The sequence below is a fragment of the Ipomoea nil genome, unplaced genomic scaffold (genome assembly GCF_001879475.1).
Source record: "Ipomoea nil cultivar Tokyo-kokei standard unplaced genomic scaffold, Asagao_1.1 scaffold2279, whole genome shotgun sequence".
In the NCBI taxonomy this organism is placed as follows: Eukaryota; Viridiplantae; Streptophyta; class Magnoliopsida; order Solanales; family Convolvulaceae; genus Ipomoea; species Ipomoea nil.
This window is the reverse complement of record NW_017618707.1, coordinates 533304-553961: the sequence shown is the minus strand read 5'-3', so window position 1 is coordinate 553961 and position 20658 is coordinate 533304. Positions and strand designations below refer to the sequence as shown.

The 20658-nt window shown below is 37.3% G+C and overlaps 2 protein-coding genes and 1 pseudogene across 5 annotated transcripts; all 3 read left to right on the top strand.

Moving 5' to 3' along the window:
* Positions 1–4847: 4847 nt before the first annotated feature.
* On the top strand, positions 4848–8905 carry LOC109150657 (mechanosensitive ion channel protein 10-like). 2 transcript variants are annotated; one of them, XM_019298642.1, is made up of 6 exons: positions 4848–5037; positions 5283–6777; positions 7306–7426; positions 7609–7902; positions 8066–8268; positions 8335–8905. In XM_019298642.1, exons 2-6 carry the CDS (start codon positions 5306–5308, stop codon positions 8591–8593), a joined length of 2349 nt encoding a protein of 782 aa, XP_019154187.1. In that variant the 5' UTR covers positions 4848–5037; positions 5283–5305; the 3' UTR covers positions 8594–8905. The 2 variants fall into 2 exon arrangements, with proteins under 2 accessions (XP_019154187.1, XP_019154188.1); XM_019298643.1 differs by lacking the exon at positions 8335–8905 and having other exon boundaries at positions 7609–7943; positions 8027–8115.
* A 5260-nt stretch (positions 8906–14165) lies between these two features.
* On the top strand, positions 14166–15387 carry LOC109150383 (annotated as a pseudogene).
* A 1272-nt stretch (positions 15388–16659) lies between these two features.
* Positions 16660–19563, top strand: LOC109150355 (NAD(P)H-quinone oxidoreductase subunit U, chloroplastic). 3 transcript variants are annotated; one of them, XM_019298258.1, is made up of 5 exons: positions 16660–17055; positions 17655–17716; positions 18459–18548; positions 18684–18827; positions 19312–19563. In XM_019298258.1, the coding sequence occupies exons 1-5, from the start codon at positions 16755–16757 to the stop codon at positions 19381–19383; spliced, it is 669 nt and encodes a 222-aa protein (XP_019153803.1). In that variant the 5' UTR covers positions 16660–16754; the 3' UTR covers positions 19384–19563. The 3 variants fall into 3 exon arrangements, with proteins under 3 accessions (XP_019153803.1, XP_019153802.1, XP_019153804.1); XM_019298257.1 differs by having other exon boundaries at positions 16661–17055; positions 19326–19563; XM_019298259.1 differs by having other exon boundaries at positions 16947–17055; positions 17648–17716; positions 19326–19563.
* The last annotated feature ends 1095 nt before the right edge of the window (positions 19564–20658 follow it).

The window sequence follows — 20658 nt, the reverse complement described above, 5'->3', positions numbered from 1 at the left end:
CGGAAACGGAGGGCGTGGAGGACGTGGTGGCGTGCCGCGCTGCCAAATCTATCGTGCGCAAGGGCACACTGCCTTCTACTGCTACAAGCGGTACGCTCCGATGCCGCAGCCCCAGGCAAACATGGTGGTGTCCGGTGATGAGTCGACGACAGTCTCCACGGCAGCGGCAGGTTGGTTCCCCGACACCGGAGCCACAGCGCATGCCACCCCGGACCCGTCCATGATGTCTCAATCCGAAGATTATACCGGTGGTGACGTTCTTCGCGTGGGTAACGGGACAGGTTTGATAATTTCGCGTGTTGGGCATGCTAATATACCATCTGCGTCAAAAACATTACGTTTGTCAAATGTGTTACACGTTCCAAAGTTGTCTGTACCGTTATTATCTGTTTCTCGTCTTACTAATGATAATGATGTGTTTGTTGAATTTCACAAAAGTTACTTTCTTGTGAAGGATACAATCACCAAGGCAGTACTGCTTAAAGGTTTCGTGTCGGGCGGCTTATACAAGCTCCCGGTCTCCCAGTCTAATTTCGCGTTTGTTTCTGCTCGGGCAACGCCCACGATTTGGCATCGACGCTTGGGACATCCAAACACTCATGTTCAAAGTCGTGTCCTAAAGTCATGTCCGGTTGCTTCCAATAAAAACGAGTTGGGGTCGTGTGCTTCGTGTCATCTTGGCAAGGCTTGTAGATTTCCACTAGATAGGGTTAATTATTCTAGTGAAAATGTATTAGACTTGTTATATACCGATATCTGGGGTCCGACACCTGTAATGTCTACTAGTGGCTTCAGATATTTTCTATTATTTGTAGATGACTACTCACGTTTCTCCTGGTTTTATCCCTTACGGGTAAAATCAGATATTTATAAAAGTTTTGAGGTTTTTCGTGTCATGGTAGAGCGCCAATTCGGGCGTTCTATCAAGTCTATTCAATCGGATCTAGGTGGGGAATATCGCAAATTACATAACATATTCACCCAACTAGGCATAATTCACCGTCAATCGTGTGCCTATACACACGAGCAAAACGGCAGGGTCGAACGCAAAAACCGGCACATTGTTGAAACTGGTTTAGCGTTAATGGCTGAAGGCTCAGTTCCCCAACAATACTGGGACTTTGCTTTTGAGACAGCCACCTGTCTAATCAATTATTTGCCAACTCCAGTCTTACAGTTTGAAAGTCCATACACGCGTCTATACAGAACTCCACCACCATACACTTTCCTTCGGGTCTTCGGGTGCAAGTGTTACCCCTATCTACGGCCTTACAATCGGCACAAGATAGAGTATCGCTCTGCCCCATTTGTCTTCTTAGGTTACCCACTCAGCTTTAGGGGGTATAGATGCATGAACCTAACAAGTGGAAAAATCTACACCTGTCGCCATGTGCGTTTTGACGAGTCAATTTTTCCTTTTTCAGACTCAACGGACTCAAACCAAACTCCGACAGCCGCCACAGCTGTCCCGTGGGCCGTAGGGCCGCTTGTGACTCACGAGTCACCTCTTGGTAACATTGACACAGTTGCACGTGCTCAACCCAATAGTCCAACCCCGTTGGCTCAGGAATCACCGCCCTTGGCCATAGAAGGGCCGACCTTGGCTCAAACCGAGCCTCCTCGGGCTCGAGTCCGAAAACGGCGGGCGCCGGGTCAAGAACGTGCACATGTGATGTGGCTTATGCATCAAACCCGTGGCACTGAGGAGCCGTTTCAGGCGTTAAACGTGTCTGTTGATCCAACCTGTTACTCACAGGCGGTAGGCCATCCACAGTGGCGGGATGCTATGGATCAAGAGTTCAATGCTCTTATACATAACGACACTTGGAAGCTCATACCAGCAGAACCACACATGAACATAGTGGGTTGCAAGTGGGTATTCTGCACAAAACGGAATGCTGATGGCTCGATTGAGCGGTACAAGGCACGCCTTGTGGCCAAGGGGTTCAATCAAGTAGCCGGAGAGGACTTCTTTGATACTTTCAGTCCTGTGGTCAAACCGACCACCGTTCGCCTGTTGTTTTCCCTGGCCGTGTCTCATAACTGGACTATGCGTCAGCTAGATGTCCACAATGCTTTCTTAAATGGGCATTTAGCTGAGACGGTTTACATGAAGCAGCCACCGGGGTATGAAGACCCGACACACCCCGATCATGTGTGCCATCTTCAGCGGTCGCTTTACGGACTTAAACAAGCTCCCCGAGCTTGGTTTAAGCGCTTACATGATTTTTTAATCACTGCAGGTTTCTTATCCTCCAAAACAGACGTATCCCTGTTTCACTACTCTGCGGGCACATCACGCGTATATTTGTTAGTTTATGTCGACGACATAATAATGATGGGAAACGACTCTGTTCTTACTCTCAGTTGTTACAGCGTTTGTCCACTACTTTCAAAATCCGTGATCTGGGCGCACCTAGTTTATTTCTCGGGATCGAGACCTTGAAAGTAGAGTCAGGACTACTTCTGTCTCAGCAGCGCTATATGAAAGACATTCTCAACCGTGCCGGAATGATAGATTGCAAGCCTCTGGCAACCCCCGCTGCAGTCACGCAGCCAGTGACTCCGTCGGATGAACCGTTTGACAACCCGACACAGTATCGGCGTCTAGTTGGGGCACTTCAGTACCTGACTATCACGCGTCCGGATCTGTCCTTTTCTGTCAATAGGCTGTGTCAGTTTATGCATTCGCCGTCCAGTGATCATTGGAGTCTATTGAAGCGTGTGCTACGATACGTGAAAGGAACCATCTCGTATGGTTTGCGTCTTTCTGCTTCTGCCTCGTCGACTATTCACGGTTTTTCAGACTCGGATTGGGCCGGTTGTCCCATCGACAGGAAGAGCACTAGTGGGTATGCTGTGTTCCTAGGTGACAACCTCATCTCCTGGCTATCTCGGAAACAGCGCACAGTCGCCCGATCCTCAACTGAAGCTGAGTATAAAGCTCTTGCCGATGTGTCAGCTGAGGTAACCTGGGTTGTTTCACTTCTTCGAGAGCTTGGGCTACATTCGGGAGAGCCGTCCACACTTTGGTGCGATAACCTGGGTGCTACCTATCTTTGTGCCAACCCATTGTTTCATGCCAGGACCAAACATGTGGAGATTGATTTTCACTTTGTTCGAGACAAGGTGGCTTCAGGTGACTTGGTTGTTAGTTATGTTTCGACGAGGGATCAGCTTGCAGACATACTTACCAAACCGCTACCAGGGCCCCGCTTTGCAGCTCTACGTGACAAGCTCAACGTTGTTGCTCACCACCCTTGAGCTTGAGGGGGTGTGTTAGAGATGTTATTATTTATGTTATTATTTCTATTAGTTATGTTGACTAGTCTTTGTATTAGATTAGTTAATTATGGCTTTCCTAGTTAATAGGATTAGTTCATGCTGTGCAACTAGGCTAGATCCAACATATATGCCATCAAACGAAAGATAACACATTAAACAAACATTGAATCATTATTCCATTGACCATGGTGGACCATAAATAAAAAATACATTTTTAATATACTAAAAATACATTATTTGAAAGTACATTATTTGAGTACTAAAAATATATTATTTTGTATACTATCAAAATAATATTTTCAATACATAAATAATATATTTTAATATATTAAAAATATGTCTGGTATCCATGGTCCATGTAGCTGTGCGAACCATAGTCCACAAAAAAAAAAAAAAAAAAAAAAAAAAAAAAAAAAAAAAAACACATCGCCACAAACGTACACTATCTAATCGAGGCTAAAAGTTTTTATTATTACAAAACTTAGTCTAATATAAATATGAAAGGAAAATGGTTAAATAAACCATTAAGCTTTATACAAAAGTTCAATTAGGCCCCTAAATTTTTTAAATGAGTAATTAATTACTTCAACTTATTAAATTCAGTCAAATAAATCCAATTACCGATAGTCAATAGGTTACCGATATGCATGTCGTCGTTGACCGCCACTAGCTACTAATGACCGTTGTCGTATTCTGTTGACTGCAATCATTGATAATAATCGGGGGGAAAACGACAATCGACAATCATTTTTGGATGAAGGCGATGGTTGCCTTCTCCGGTGGGTTGTCTAGATAACGTGACCCACTAGTTGCCTTCCTCAAAGAAAGTAACTGGCGATCGTTCTAAGATTGTCGATTTTTTCCTCGAAAATAGTCGGAACCGCAGTGACTCGTTATTACAGATCAGGGGTCTAGTTGCACTTTCGTGTAAAGTTTGAGAGTGTATTTGACCCTTTTCCCTAAATATGAATATTATATTGCCACATTGACCAAAAATTTTCACTAAATTATTTTTACGATTTGAAACTTGCTAGCAATATTTAATGCTTCTCTTACAATGAAATATTAAAACAATATTTAACATATCCTCATGTTAACTCTTTTTATTCATTAATTGCCATGAATTAACTGATTCTACCTCACCTTAAAAAAAAGAATCTATTTATTAATCAAATACTGAAATACGAATTATATACCGCTACATTAGATGAAAAATTTTGGTCCCCTATAAAAATTAAAAATTAAAAATATCATATACTAAAATATAGCAAAAACCATGAGATTCATAACAAGTATAAATTATGGAAATTTTGACAAATTACAATTATTAGGTCTAAAAATTAATATAATTATATTTATAACACATAATTCAAGTTTGGGTCGGATACAACTTCAACACATATTATATTAACCAAATTTATGTTAGAATATATCACAATTTATTTGAACTTTTGGGGCTAAAGTTTGAATAATTTCAACACCACCAACTGCTTCCAGTACAAACTGTCCGCTGATTTAAATATGATGCTGTGGCCTGCGGGCAACTCACTACTCACTAGTCAGCAATACTAACCATCCCAGCTAATCTTATCACACACATTTCATTCATTATATCTGCTTCTGATCTCTGTTTCTAACTTTTTATGCCCTTTATATTTACTTGCTATATTTCTTTATTTTCTTCACAGCCCACAAAAAGATCGAATCTTTCTTGATGCACAAAGTCTGATGCTTTGCTGCTGAACATTTAAGGTTTGGGTTTTACTTCAAATGTGTGTGATATTAATTAGATATGTTATGCATAGTCAAAAATGTTTGATTTTTCTAGTTTTTCAGTTGTTTCTAGATGTGTACAAGAAAATGTGTATAGGAAAGACAATTTCTTTGAAACCCTTTTTTATTAGCTTTAAATTTTAGATGCTGATGAGGGGGGAAAAGGGGAGGGCTTTTATGTTCCCATGTTTTTGCTAATTGCTTTTCTTCTGTTTTTGGGTTAGTTGTTTGATGTGGTGTGATTGCAATGGATGGAAATAGTAGAGGTTCAATGGGTAGTAGTGGAGAATTCAAGAAATCCTGTGAGGTGGCTGTTCTGATCCATGGGGATGATAAAGATTCAAGAAATAATCCTCCAGATGCTTCAAGGGATCAAAAAGGCACACCTTTGGCTAATTCACCACAGAGAGTATCACTTGATTCATCTTTTGCTTCTCAGAAGGGGGTCCCAGTGAGTGGTCCCTCTCCTGAGATGGGTAGCCACCACAATAAGCCTCCTAGAATCCCAGGAACTGACACTCTCACTCGGCGAAAGTCATTCGCAAAGTCAGTTTACTCGAGATCCAAATCGAGGTTTGGGGAGCAATCTGTGCCTATTGATCCTAGTATGTTTGAGGAAAATTATGACCATGATGTGAGATCAAATGCATCTAGTCGTGCTTCGCCCAAGACTAGTGTGGGCCAAAATGCTCCCGGGGTTACACAAAGGGAATTCGCGAGGACAGTTTCTGTGTCTGTGATGCAGAAGACGCCGCCAGTGATGGCATCACCGGGGCGTTTTGGTGGGGTTGATGAACACGAGGCGATATATAACAAAGTGAACATAAGGAAAAAGTTGAGGCTTAGGAAAGTGAAACTGAAAGTTCTGATGGATTGGCTGGTGTTTCTTGGCCTTTTGGGGTTTCTAATAGCCTGCTTGACCACCGAAAAGCTGCAGCATTTCAAGATTTGGGAGTTGGAGATCTGGAAGTGGGTCGTGCTCGTTATGGTGATGATCAGCGGGATGTTGGTGTCGAAGTGGCTCATACATTTCATCGCCTTGTTGATCGAGCTCAACTTTTTGTTGAAGAAGAAGGTTCTGTACTTCGTGTATGGCTTGAAGAAGATTGTCCAGGTTTTCATTTGGTTGAGTTGGGTTCTCGTCACTTGGGTGTTGCTATTCACGACGGGGGTTAGAAGAACACATCTCGCAAACAAAATTTTGGATTATATTACTTGGACTATTGTTTCTTTGCTCATCGGTTCATTTTTGTGGCTCCTCAAGACATTGCTGCTTAAGATTCTTGCAGCCTCCTTTCATGTGAACACATTCTTTGACAGAATTCAGGAATCTCTGTTTCATCAGTACATTCTACTCACGCTCTCGGGGCTGCCAGTTATGGAGTCTGCCCAGATGGCCGGGGTAGGAGCAAATAGTACCACCGCTCAGCTTAGCTTCGACAAACCAAAGAAGGGAGGAGGGAAGGAAAAGAAGCAGAAAGAGGTGGTTGATATCAATAAGCTTCATCAGATGAAGAGGGATAAGGTCTCGGCTTGGACCATGAAAATGCTGGTTGATGTCATATCCAATTCGGGATTGTGCACTATCTCTGGCGCGTTCGATGAAAGTGCTTTCGATGGAGAGAATGACCAAGCAGATAAGCAGATTACTAACGAGGAGGAAGCCATTGCTGCTGCCTATCACATCTTCAGGAACGTTGCTCGCTACCCCAACGCCACGTAATTCTTTGTTTCCTTATACACAGGATTGTTAGTAGCGAAGGCGCAACTTTATTTCCTTATATCGCCTGATACCTCTTGTTAGGATCAAACGTTTACCACTGCGCCAAAAGCTATAGCTAGAGCGAAGGCGTAACTTTATTTCCTTATATGCGAGGCAAGGTGCTAGACTTGGCCTTACAGGCCTCTGCCCAACAATCCCCTAGCCACCTGGTGTTGGACCTGGCCATACAGGCCTCTGCCTAACAATCCCCTAGCCACCTGGTGTTGGACCTGGTCCTACAGGCCTCTGCCTAACAATCCCCTAGCCACCTGGTGTTGGACCTGGCCCTACAGGCCTCTGCCTAACAATCCCCTAGCCACTAGTATTGGACCTGGCCCTACAGGCCTTTGCCTAACAATCCCCTAGCTACCTGTTGTTGGACTTGGCCCTTCACCGACCTCTACCCAACAAAAACCTTTCTTTCGATTATCTTTCTTTATTTGCATCATAATTTAAAGTCTTTTTTTTTTCTTTTTCTTGTGAAGGTATATTGATGAGTATGACCTGATGAGATTCATGATCAAAGAAGAGGTGGATCTGGTTTTCCAAATGATAGATGTGGCTGACACTGGACAAATCCACAGAAAAGCTTTGATGGAATGGGTGGTATTATGAAATTCTTATTTCCATGGAATACAATATGAAATAAAGTTATAAGCCAAGACCTTCCAGAAGTCTGTGCTGATAGTTGGACTGCACATTTATGTTTATATATTATATATGCTCGACAGAATTGACCCTTGAGCAAAAGTTTCATTTCTCAGTGTTGATGTACTTGGTACATGCAGGTTAAGGTTTACAATGGGCGCAAAGCGCTGTCACACGCCCTGAACGATACAAAGACTGCTGTAAGGCAATTGAACAAGCTCGTCACGGTTGTCCTTATAGTTATAATAATCATAATTTGGCTTCTATTGATCGGAATAGCTACCACGAAAGTCCTCGTCTTCCTCTCATCGCAACTCGTGGTTGCAGCTTTTATGTTTGGTAACACTTGCAAGGTGATATTCGAGGCCATCGTGTTCGTATTTGTGATGCACCCTTTTGATGTTGGCGATCGCTGTGTGATCGATGGCGTTCAGGTAATTAAAGAGATGGCAATGAACTATTTCTTGTTTTCCTCGAGTATGTTGAGCATATAACCATTAATGTGCAATCCAACTATCAGCTTAGGCTTTTAGTTGAGGTGGAGCACATGCTTCAATTGAGTAATCCGTATATCATATATCTCGAAATTAATTGCAGATGACAGTTGAAGAGATGAATATCTTGACAACAGTGTTCTTGAGATTTGACAATGAGAAAATATACTATCCAAATACAGTTCTTGCCACTAGGCCTATCAGCAATTTCTACAGAAGCCCCGATATGAGTGATTGCTTCGAGTTCTGCCTCGATTTCAGGACACCATTGGAGAAGATAGGAGCTTTAAAAGAAAGAGTAAAGATGTAAGTTCAATATATATCATAACCATTCCACTATGGTTGATGTGTACTTATATTTTCCTGTTTCAGATACTTAGAGAAAAGCTCCCATTGGCATCCCAATCACAGTGTGGTCGTGAAGGAGATCGAGAATATGAATAAGATAAAGATGGCACTGTTTTTCAATCACACAATGAACTTCCAAAACATCGTAGAGAAGAATCGGAGGAGAACTGAGCTTATCTTGGAGATGAAGAAAATTTTTGAGGATTTAGATATGAGATATGATCTTCTCCCTCAAGAAGTTCATCTCGTCGAGTCAAGGGCAGCAGCTCGGGGCAGTAAATGAGTACCTAGTTAGCTCTTCGGTTCGCCTTTGATTTCTGGTATTTCGTCTATGATTCTGCATTCAAGTATTGAATGTAAGTATCATCCTCAGAAACCTTGCACTGCATGAACTTGTTACCATCTTCTTTCGGGTTTTACGACATGGATCTATGTTAGAACTTAGAATGCTGCAACAGCAACAGGCAACAGGGCACACAACACCCTTCAGGTTTCCTTGCTTCAAATGGCCACTGAATTTTAGAAGATGAGCAGAATATGTATATTCTATGTTAAGATGCAAACAAGTGTTTAATGTTTCACATGTATTAGGTATTTTGTAGATGGAGTTAAAAGTGTGAATGTTTTTCAATAAAAATCTCAACTTATCTTTGCTAAGTTAGCTATTAAATACCACAATAATTATGTAACAAAATTTCACTTAAATATCATTATTTAATATAATGTATCAAAATATCTACTTTACACATTTAAAAATTTTAAAATAAATTCTTAAAAAATTATAGTCACCAACTAATAGTTAAATGCGTTAATTCTCAAAATAGTCCTCCGGCTATGACATTTTCTCAATTTAGTAGCTCGACTTTCAAGTTTTGCACTCTAATTTAATAAATCTACGACTCCCTTTTAGCAGCTTGCACACGTTTTTTTTTGTTTTTTTTTTTTAAATTAGGTTTTTGCTCTCCTCAATTTGCGATCAAAATGTAGGATAATCAAGTAGAAAATCATTTTCGCTTAAAATTCAATAGTCGGAAGACCACTTTGGTTGCAATTAAAAGTCAAGGAACTAATTTAAGAAAATGTTATAGACGGAAGATCATTTTGAGAATTAACTCAAAAAAAAAATATAAGATTGAGATTATCCCAACAAAGATAGCATTGGCAAGATGATGTGGAAATTTAAAAAAAACATTGTTTATTTTGGTGGGTTGTCCATGTAGCCAGCAAATTTGCTAGGCAGCTTTTGCCGCCAAAATGACAGTAAAAACGGTCGCTACCATACTTTTTTTAAAATTTCTTTTATTATTATATTTGTAATTTATAATATAATATGAAAGTCTGATATTTTTAAAAGTGAAAGAGTAGAACAAATAGTAGAGAATTTACAAATTTGATTTATTATTTTTGGAAGTGAGAGAGAATGGAAGGATATGCAATCGTTTTCCTTTTTCCGCAAAGGATAACCCTATCCTGCAGAGTAGATTACAGAGTTAAGAGCTGCCACGTGGGACAGATCTGAGATGCCATGTGAGCAGAAAATCTCCCTCCTCCCTTCTCCGCCTATCGGCTATCATTACCATTTCCTTCAATTGTTCATCCCCTCCATTTCTTCTTCTTCTGATCTCAGAAAACAGTTTCCCCATTAGCTAGATCGACAAAACTACAGATCAGAGAGCAAAATGGCCTCAATGTCAATGGCTACGCCGATCGCAGCCAGCCAGAAGAGGGTGCAGCCGCCCGGCGCCGCAGCCTTCTTCAACCCATTACCGGCGAGGCGGCCCTCAAAGTCCGTCGTCTGCTCAAGATCAAGCAAGCGGCTCCAAATCTCGGCCTCTTTGAAGGAGAAGGCCATCACTGGACTCACCGCCGCCGCCTTGACTGCTTCGATGGTGGTTCCCGAGGCGGCGGAGGCGGCGGTGAGCCCGTCGCTGAAGAACTTCTTGCTGAGCATAGTGGCGGGAGGGGTTGTGGTTGCAGTCATTGTTGGAGCTGTTATTGGCGTTTCCAACTTTGACCCTGTCAAGAGAAGCTAAGTACTTAATTACTACATATATTATTATTTGCTTTAATTTAATGTAATGTAATGTAATGTGATGAGAAACTTTGAATCTCTCTCTCATTTCTACTCCGTTTTCTACTTTAATAACCTCCTCCTCCTCATCATTATTATTATTATTATTATTATTATTATTATTATTATTATTATTAAGAACTTATTTTAATTGTTTTCAAAAAAAAAAAGAACTTATTTTAATTATGAGTGTGAATTCAAAGGAAAATTACTAAAATTAATCACTATACTTCTTCCAAAAGGCTGAACCCCAACCCTAAGGGCTCCTCAATTAATCACTATACTTAGTGTAGTAGTTCGTTGTTATATACTCGAAGTCACGACTGACAGAAGGCAGCAATGTGGGGGTTCAAATCCCACCGGAAACATGAATGAGAAAAAAAAAATTTTAAGATGATGGAATTTGTGATTGGATCCCTTGTGCACACATAAAAACTAGGGTCCGATCAGTGGGTAGGTTACAAGTTCTAAAGTTCGACCCTTATTGAGAGCAGCTTATTGGTTTTCTTGGTTTGGGAGCAGCTTATTGACTTTCTTAGTTTGGACCGATCAACTATGGATAACTTAAAATAAAATAAGAAGAAGCAAGGCATCATACATAGCACCTGAAGATTTGACATAGTCAATTTCATACATTAGAAAGGCAAGACACCGACTCTCCAATCTCTAGGGTGTTCAATCGGTTAACCGAACCGTTTTAATCAAACCAATTTAAACCTTTAACCGTTAACCGAATTGAAGTTTATGTTACCGAATTAATCGAACTGAATTTTTTTTCCGATTAACCGATTAATTAACCAAACTTTTTTTAAGTTAAAATTTAAAATCCTAAAAATAACACCTAAAATAATAAATTTAATTAAAATAATACACATTATTAATAAATTCATAACAAAATATACAAAAACAATACCGTAACAACACTATAAACAAATTACATTTAAATATTTAATACATTATATATATATATATATATATATATATATATATATATATATATATATATATATTAAAAAGTTCGGTTAATCGACACTTTCGAACCGAATTAACTGTTAACAGAACTTTGGAAAAACCTTTAACCATTAACCGAACAGAAAAAGTTCGATTAAAAAACAATTAATCAAACTTTGTCAGTTCAATCGGTTAACTGAAAATTATCCGAAGTTTGCACACCCTTACCAATCTCCATAAATATGAGTTTCATGTAAAGTTTAAATTTCTCTAAAGTATACATTAGACCCACCTACCAACAAAGAAGGCAATATATAGTTAGCAATGGGCTTTAGAATCACATCTTGAAAAAATTAGTAAAAAATGGCATCTAAATAGTCATTATGAGATAATGTTTCTAGTGAAATCTATTTTGATTTAAGTCAAGTTAAAGTGGATTTGAATTCTTTTAGTTGAGATGATGTTTTTTTTATATATTTATACTATCAATCCAGATACTGATGATTAAATGATAAAATTGATTCACAAAATATACCAATGAAATTGATAAAACTAGAGCTTGAAAAATGCTTTTAATTAGTCGTTATCCTACATTGAAAAAGTATATGTGGGTTTACACTAGTATACAAACATTTTAACATGGAATAATGTTTAAATTTACAATTGAACTATACATGAAAATACAATTGAGTCATATCTCTACAAGTATAAAATGATAAAATGATTTATAAGGTCATAAATATATTGCAATATTTTTATTATTAATAATATTATAATTATAATTATAAATAAATACTCTTATTAATTGTTCAATATTAAAAATATAATTTTAAATAAAAATAGAATAAACATAAGTTGTTAATAATAAATAATTCAATATCGGTTAATGCAATTATATATAATATATGTGTGTGTCTCTTATACCGTGTGTCAATTAAAATTTCAAGCTCTATGTCGGGAGGGATTCAGAAAATCATCTTAGCGGGAGGCGAAGTTCAAATGACGTTAGAAATGTTAATGACAAAATATCAAACAACAATAATAAGGTTAAAATATAAAATACATTATAAATTATAATAGAATATTTTTGATATATTACATGATTGTTAGGGTCGGGCCAAAAATATACTTGAGTAAGGTAAAAATGTGAAAATATTTAGGATAAAATATGAAATATAATCAATTAGATAAAATAATTTGAATAACTCTATATTCATAAATGCTTTTTAATTTTAATTTTTTTTAGTCAGATCAACTTTAAGTTTTTCTAAATTAATTCGAATACAATGAAGTATAATATAAAATTGTATATTACATTAATTAAATAATTCATAAAAAGCATGAAAAAATTACACTTTTGGTCCTATGACTATTAGATTCTAGTCAATTTCAGTCCACGACTTTAAAAACTAACAATTTATTACCCTAACTATGCAATTTTTAACAATGGTCCACCTGTCCAAATTGCCGGTGGGAGAGGGGCAGCTGCCCCCACAGTGGCTTCGTCCCTGGCTCTAGGCAATTTGATAATATTAAAATATAAATTTGAATAAAAAATTGAATACATATAAACACTATAATAATCAACAATTATTAAGAATAAATTAAACTTTTAAAACGAGAATACAATAAGCTAATACCAATAAATTAATCAAAGTAGCTTTTTCATTTTCAACTTATTAATATCAATTAGTTAAATAAAAAAAAAAAACTGTTTTACCAAAGACTCATAATATTAACTGTTTGACCATCAAATAACTAAAACTAGTTAAATAATAAATCAAAATTTGATTGATAAGTCATTTCCAAACACACCCTATGTCTACTATTTGCTTATGGGCACATTATTAGGAGCTTATATAGATATTTTATTGATTTAGAAAATATTATATCAAAATAATATTTCACCAATGCATAGAACCGTGATAAAGATTTAATTTTCATGATAATGATCATTTTGAATTTTAATGAAATTATCTTAATGGAAAAATACCAAGACTATGTGGTTTAATGGTACTTGGGTTGGACTTTTATTTAGAAGGTTGTGAGTTCGAGTTTCAGTGGAGGTGTTATTCACATTGTAATAGAGCCAGTAATATGTCAATTATCAATGTCACTCCTAAATTATTAGTGGTAAATATTGTCCTCAATTTTTTCAAAACGGCGGTACATATAGTATCGCCTGTCAATTGTTATGCGCGCCATAGAACCGTGTTCACCTTACAAGGTTATAAAACTATATGTTCATAATTTTTGAACTTTATATTCACAATTATTGAACCCTATATATTCACAATTACAGAACTCTCTGTTCATAATTACTAAACACTATGTTCATAATTATAAAACTCTGTGTTCATAATTTTTGAACTTCATATTCACAATTATTGAACTTTATATATTCACAATTACAGAACTCTATGTTCATAATTACTAAACACTATGTTCATAATTATAAAACTCTGTGTTCATAATTTTTGAACTTCATATTCACAATTATTGAACTCTATATTCACAATTACAGAACTTTATGTTCATAATTATAGAACTCTATGTTCATAATTATACAACACTATGTTTATAATTTTTGAACTGAGAAAATTTCAATTTTGGTCATACGACTATAGGGGCTTTGTTAATTTCAGCACCTAACTTTCAAAAGCGTCAATTTAGTACCTTGAGTATGTAATTTTTGTTAATTTTGGTCAATCCGTCCAAATTGCTGGCCAAATTTGGCCGGAAAAATTTAATCCAACATTTATTCTAAAATCTGAAGGGCAAAATTGTATTTTCAATTCTTTCTCCTAATTGGTGTAGTTTGATCCGGTTCAGAATGGAGATCGGGATGGGGAACTCAGATGGGGACAAAATCGCCGCCGTCTTAGACCGATGGGACAATCCCAACCATGAGACGCCTCTGCATTTGGTATCCACCTCAACTATGGTTTCGTTGTCCGAACACTTGCCAATGTCGGAGCAGACATTTCTCTCCAGAACGCTGCTGGTTGGAACCCTCTCTAGGAGGCCATTGTGCGGAGGTGCTCGGACATTGTCGCGACGCTCGTGCAGCACCACCACCTCGCCGCCTGGTTCAAGTGGCGCCGACGTCTCCCCCGCCTGGCTTTCCGCCCTCTGGAGGCACGACTTCTATATAGAGATTTTCTTTCATTTCGAGAGCTCAATTGTTCCATTTGTTGGCAAAAATCGCCCCTTTGGATACGTACAAGATCTGGAAACGCGACGCCAATCTCAGAGCAGACACATCCATAACGCCAATCTCAGAGGGCGACCGCAATTTTGACATTCCTGTCGGTTCACTTCTAATTCTCAACCACGATGACCGGAAAATTTTCAATGCATTTAAAAATGCTGGAAGTCCTTTAACCGACAGTGATGTTGCCAATTTTTTTTTAGCCAAACGAGCGTATATCGTCCAGGAATGGACGTGACGAAAGCAACTCTCATCATCCATATGAATTGGAGAGGTCAAGAGAAGACGGGGAGCGTTGGAGAGTGGAAATCTAGAGTTTACGAGGTGCACAATGTGACTTTCAGCTTTCGATTAGGGAAAGCCGCCAGCGGAGAAGTCGGGAGTGAGCAAATATTACCATTAGACTTGGAGATTGAGGAAGATGCCGACGAAGGATTTCTAGTTGTCGAGAATTCGCGATTCAGCGTCTCCGTTGACTCAGACAACCGACAGAGACACCATACTAGCTTTGTTCGGGAGGATAGAGAGTTGATTAGTGTCTCACGAAATAGTGTAGACATAATTCCAGAACCGCGGCGAAGATCGACGGCGATACCGGTTGCGCCGCCTTCGCAGACGAAGGAGAAGGAGTTTGTGAAAAACCTAAAATCGTCAATTTGGTTAACTGAGCATTTTCCGTTAAAGACTAAGGAGTTGCTGCTGTATGTTACTGGACATTTTAGCCAACAAAGTGAAGGCTGTTAGGCGAATGAGAGAGCTGTTGACGAAAAAGTTTCCTCCGGGGACATTTCCGGTCAAGGTAATGGTCAAATCTGTTATTTTGAGTTCTCCATCTCCATTCTGAACGAGTCAACACTAATTAGGAGAAAAGATTGAAAATACCATTTTGCCCCTCAGATTTTAGATTAAATGTTGGATTAATTTTTTCCGGTCAAATTTGGCCGGCAATTTGGCCGGAGTGACCAAAATTGACAAAAATTACATACTCAAGGTACTAAATTGACACCTTTGAAAGTTAGGTGCTGAAATTAACAAAGCCCCTATAGTTGTGTGACCAAAATTGAAATTTTCTCTTTTTGAACTCTATATTCACAATTATGATAGTTTTAGAACCGTGTCCACCTTGCAAGGTGAGATGGTTCCATAGCATAATTTGCACCCGCCCCCCCCCCCCCACCCCCCGTTTAAATGTTGCGCTTCAATTTTCCTCACGTACGATACGATGCTTAGACTACAATATCGTTGCAATCAATCTTTCAAATTCAGAAAATGAAGAAATTTCAAAAATAGTTACCGTTGCATGAAACTGAACATATTGAGGCATCAGTATTCGGACTACCTACAAAGTCATTGTTTTTACTATGAAGTAAACAATTTATGAATCAAGAACAAAAGGTACTACTCTTTAACCTTCTACAAATATAATAAATATTAATATTTTGTTCAATACTTTCACATTAGAATGTACAACACACATCTCACAACACATGAAACATATATAGAAAAACTACGACTACCACCCGTAATCAAGAGTTCATAGTACAACTAAGATCCCAGTCATATACACAACAAACACAACAAGGTAAATCCACCACCTCTTACACCATAGTCTCATTGCATGACGCTGCCCTCTATACTACCACCAGTAATCCAATTGCACATGACACATTACCAATATAATAATAATAAAAAAGATAACAAGTACTGAAGATGAAGACAATGACAATGCTACCTGAAAGAGAATTAAAAAGATTTAGAGAAATTCAAACCAAAAGTAGTATTTATTTATACATCATTTTTAGACTAAATATTTAGACTAGCATTTTTACAAAATTACAAATATTTATTTTAGTAACAATTCTAATTAATCTCTCATATATTATATTGCATTCAAATACTTTGAATTACCGATTTAAATAAATAAATTATACATTCAATTACATATGCATGGACATCTCTTATATAATCTTGCATTGATATATATATACTTTGAAGTAGTTATTTAAAAATAAAATTAGACATTTATATTCACCCAATGCACATGAAAAGTTATTAATAATATTATAATAGCCAAAAATTGCCATGGAAAAGTATATTATGCATTATTTGTGGTGATGAAATGTTGGAGGCTTATCTACACGCGAAACAAAGATAACCAAATTAAATCATGCAATTCACAGCGACAAAAAGAAGAGCGCAGAATTGGTAGCCATGGCAGGCACTTTGGGGAATGCTTATCTTTGTGCCCAAAATTTTCTACTGTCTCCCACCTTCAAACTTGAAGTTGGTAATGGCCGGAACACCATTAGTGTACCCACCACCAACCTTACATATGCTGCGAATTACTCGTTATATCACCCAAGAAAGTTGGTCGCCGCCGTTAGGAGCTCCTCCGGCGACGACACGGCTGCCGCCACCACGGAGACGGAAGAAACGCCGGTTGGAGTAGTCTCCGACGGACCTCCTTCTCTCATCTCAGCTCTTAATGCTGAAAAGGCCATCCGCGGCATTGGTAATCACTAAAAACACATTCTTAATTTATTAAGTTAATTATGGAGTGTTTGGTAAATAGTTGTTAAGTGATAGCTGTAAACTGATTGGGTTAGTGAATTTGACTAGTTGACAGCATTAGCGGATTATAGAAAGATGTTTGGTAATTTATTTGTTAACTGATATATGATTACATATAAAATGAGTTTCTCAAAAAGCTGCTTTAATTTGAGCAACTTTTTGAATTTTAGTGTTTTGAAGTAATAAGCTGTTACAAAAAAATAATTAATCAAACACTCATATTGATTGTTTAATCAAGTCAAATAGCTAATAGTGATTAAACAAGTCAAAATTAATTGATAGACCAACTATCACCAAATAGGGCCTATATCTTTTCCAACATACCTTGGAAAATTACAATATATAATTGTGTGATTTTGGAGAAAATTCAATTTTTTTTTTAAGTGGTGGTGTTTAATATAATGTTGCATTCAGTTCAAATGGAATTTGGCTTGATTTTGATTCATTCAGTCAAGTTGGGATATTTTTAGCTGGTTTTTTTTTTTTTTTTAATGACATTATTGTACATCTTATACTAATGAACTGTATTCTAGAACACAGCAATAACAGATGTAGACCACTATGGCATCCTTGGACTTCAAAGAGGATGTCCATATGAACAGGTCAGCTCCACACATTTCTCTTATCCATAAACGTTTATTCAGAGTTATGGTATAGAAAAGCGAGTGATATAACCTGTATAGGAATAGTCTTCTTTTAAGTTAAGAGCTAAACTCCAGTAACTGAAAAAAAAAAAGGCATAATATATTTTGAGTGACAGTCCAATTCCAAAAAAGAAATAAGAGAACAAAAAGTGTTCAGACTAATTCCATATATTTTTCAGTCCTTCATTTACATATGTAGCTGTGGATCATAAAAACCACCTATTATTGCACTATTTGTAAAGTGTTATAACTATCCATGAAAATGCTAGAAAATAGTGGTTATGCAATTATACAACAACAACAACAATAATAGAACATGGGTGTATCAGAGAGTAACAACTGAAAACATATGGGGTTATTTATCAAAGTGAAAAATTAGAAATTAAAAAAAAAAAATTGGAGAAGTCGAAAATAGAAAATGAAAAACTTTGTTTACTAAAATCAATTCTTCAATTTATTAACCTATCTCCATTCTCCACTTTTTCATTGTTTTTGGAGAAGTGAGAATTAGACTTCTCTGAATGGAGAAATGGGAAAAACACACGTGAATAGTGATACTTTTCAAGAGTTGACATTGGTAATGATCTCTGTATATTTTCTAATCCGAGAAATAAGAAGGGTGAAATGGAAAATTTGTGAAATTTTCAAGTATTGAATTGAATATGCATGCATGGTTTGGTTGATTTTGATGTTGGTGCAGGTGTTAGTTGCATATAACAAGAAGGTTGAGGAAGCAAAGAATGAGGGGCTTGAAGAAGAGGACCTAAACAATAAGCTTCAACTCTTACAGGTCTTTTGGAAGAATTATATCAATTGTTGCATTATTCCAACGTAACATTACACATATAAGATATTGGAAAATTAATAAAGTTTCCATATATGCATCTAATATTAGAAGCTTTAATTTTGTGATTAATGGTAGTAGGAATCATACAGAATTTTGTCAACAATGGAGGAGAGAAGACTGTATGATTGGAGCTTGGCTAGGAGTGAGATGGGAGATACGTACACGTGGCCGTTTGAGGTTGACATTACTCAAACCCCTAAAGGAGGAACGCCTCCTCCCAGAGTACGTCCAAAACATTACACTCTTTAATCTCTTAATAATATAATTATTCCACATTTTATTACAAAATTAACACACATACATTTGGTCTCTAAATTAGAACATGATCAACACATCTCATATCGTAATCATCTGCTAGTTGTATATACATTTATTTCACTTAGCCGGCACGAGCTTAGCTCACTAGTTCAGTAGACAGTATTTGAAAGAAGAGACCAATGTTCGAACATCCGCAGTCACAATGTGAAATTATGTCCAAAGTGGACATTTTCCTATTGATTCACTGTGATTTATATCCTCTCAAATACTCTATTGGATCAGGATGTATGTATCAATAACTCAAAAGTTAAGGGACCAATGTGTCTACATCCACAAAGTAATTGATGAATTAAAGTGTAATTTTGCCTAATAATTAATTACAAATTAAACAATACTTCTTTAACTTAGCTTATTTTTTACTTTTTAATTTTACATTTTAAATATATAGTGGTGTACGTGCAGAAACCAGAGGATGAAAGACCTACAAGATTGGTTGGGTACTTCATACTGGGATGGCTAGTATTAGCAGTGGTCTTGTCAATTGCTATTGCCTCTAATTAGTAGTTAGTAATAAAAAGTTTAATTGTACATGATCCAAGAGTTATGATATGAGATGATTATTTCATTTGTCTCCACACACTTTAAAGTTGTGAATTATTTAATAAAGTCGCATCTAAATATTGAATTGTGGTATATGTTAGATATGTTCGTTGTGACTCATTATTGATCACAAAAAAGTGATTTATTTATTTTTTTGTCATTGGTCGGAAATTCCGACCACTTTTACTAAGTAGTCAGAATTTCCGACCACTATTTATATATTGGTTGGAAATTTTTTCGGCCTATTTAAAATTTTAAATTAGTCTTTTTTAAATTTTTTTTTTTTTGGGGTGTTTGGCTATTAACAAAAATGTAAGTCATAAAAAAAATACTCATTCTAGTAAAATAAAAAAAATTATATAATTAGAATGAGTTTTGGTGAACGTATTTTCACTATTTTGTATGTTTTGTAGTAGGGTGTGGAATTGGAGTGATTACCAATATTAAATAGGAAAAATTGTATTTTTCGCCTCTAAGTTATACGATAATTTTAGGATTCATCTCTAAATGTTGTACATGCCCACTTTTCGTCCCTAAGTTATAAGTTACGTTGCAATTTTCGTCCTTTTTTTTTTTTTTTTTTAACAAAAGTGCTAAGTGACTTTTTTTTTTTGTTTTTTTTTTTTTTTTCAAAGGAGTTAAAGTGACTGTTTAATGTAAGGGAAACTCTATCCAAACACATTTACAGCACGTTTGGTTCACGGAATGAATTTTGAGGTAATAGGAATGCTATTCCATAAGGAATGGAATAGGCAAGGAATAGAATATGAATTGTATTCTATTGTTTGGTTCGCGGAAGGAATAGCTTTAGGAATTATATTACAGTGTTTGGTTGATTTAAGAAATAGAAATGAAATATGTTTTAAAAGACATAAATACCCTTATAAAAATATGTGATGGTGGCGATGGTGGTGGTGGTGGTGGTGGAGGCGATGGTGGTGGCGGTGGTGGTGGTGGTGGTGCTGGGGTGGTAGTGGTAGTGGTGGCAGTGGCAGTGGTGGGGGCGACGGTGGTGGTGGTGACGGTGACGGTTGTGGCAGTGGTAGTGAGGGCGGCGACGGTTGTGGCGGCGGCGGCGGCGGCGGCGGTGATAGTGGTGGCGGTGGTGGTGATGGTGGTGGCGGCGGTGGTGGTGCTAGGGTGGTAGTGGTGGTGGTGGCGGTGGCAGTGGTGGCGGGGGTGACGATGGTTGTGG

Excerpts from the sequence above, each read along its gene's own strand:
- LOC109150657 (XM_019298642.1), top strand. The coding sequence starts at position 5,306 with ATGGATGGAAATAGTAGAGGTTCAATGGGTAGTAGTGGAGAATTCAAG. Across the intron at positions 6,778-7,305 it reads GCTCGCTACCCCAACGCCAC|GTATATTGATGAGTATGACC; the intron begins GTAATTCTTTGT and ends TTTCTTGTGAAG. Across the intron at positions 7,903-8,065 it reads GTGTGATCGATGGCGTTCAG|ATGACAGTTGAAGAGATGAA; the intron begins GTAATTAAAGAG and ends AATTAATTGCAG.
- LOC109150355 (XM_019298257.1), top strand. The coding sequence starts at position 16,755 with ATGGCAGGCACTTTGGGGAATGCTTATCTTTGTGCCCAAAATTTTCTA. Across the intron at positions 17,056-17,654 it reads AAAGGCCATCCGCGGCATTG|CAATAACAGATGTAGACCAC; the intron begins GTAATCACTAAA and ends TCTAGAACACAG. Across the intron at positions 18,828-19,325 it reads GAGGAACGCCTCCTCCCAGA|AAACCAGAGGATGAAAGACC; the intron begins GTACGTCCAAAA and ends GTGTACGTGCAG.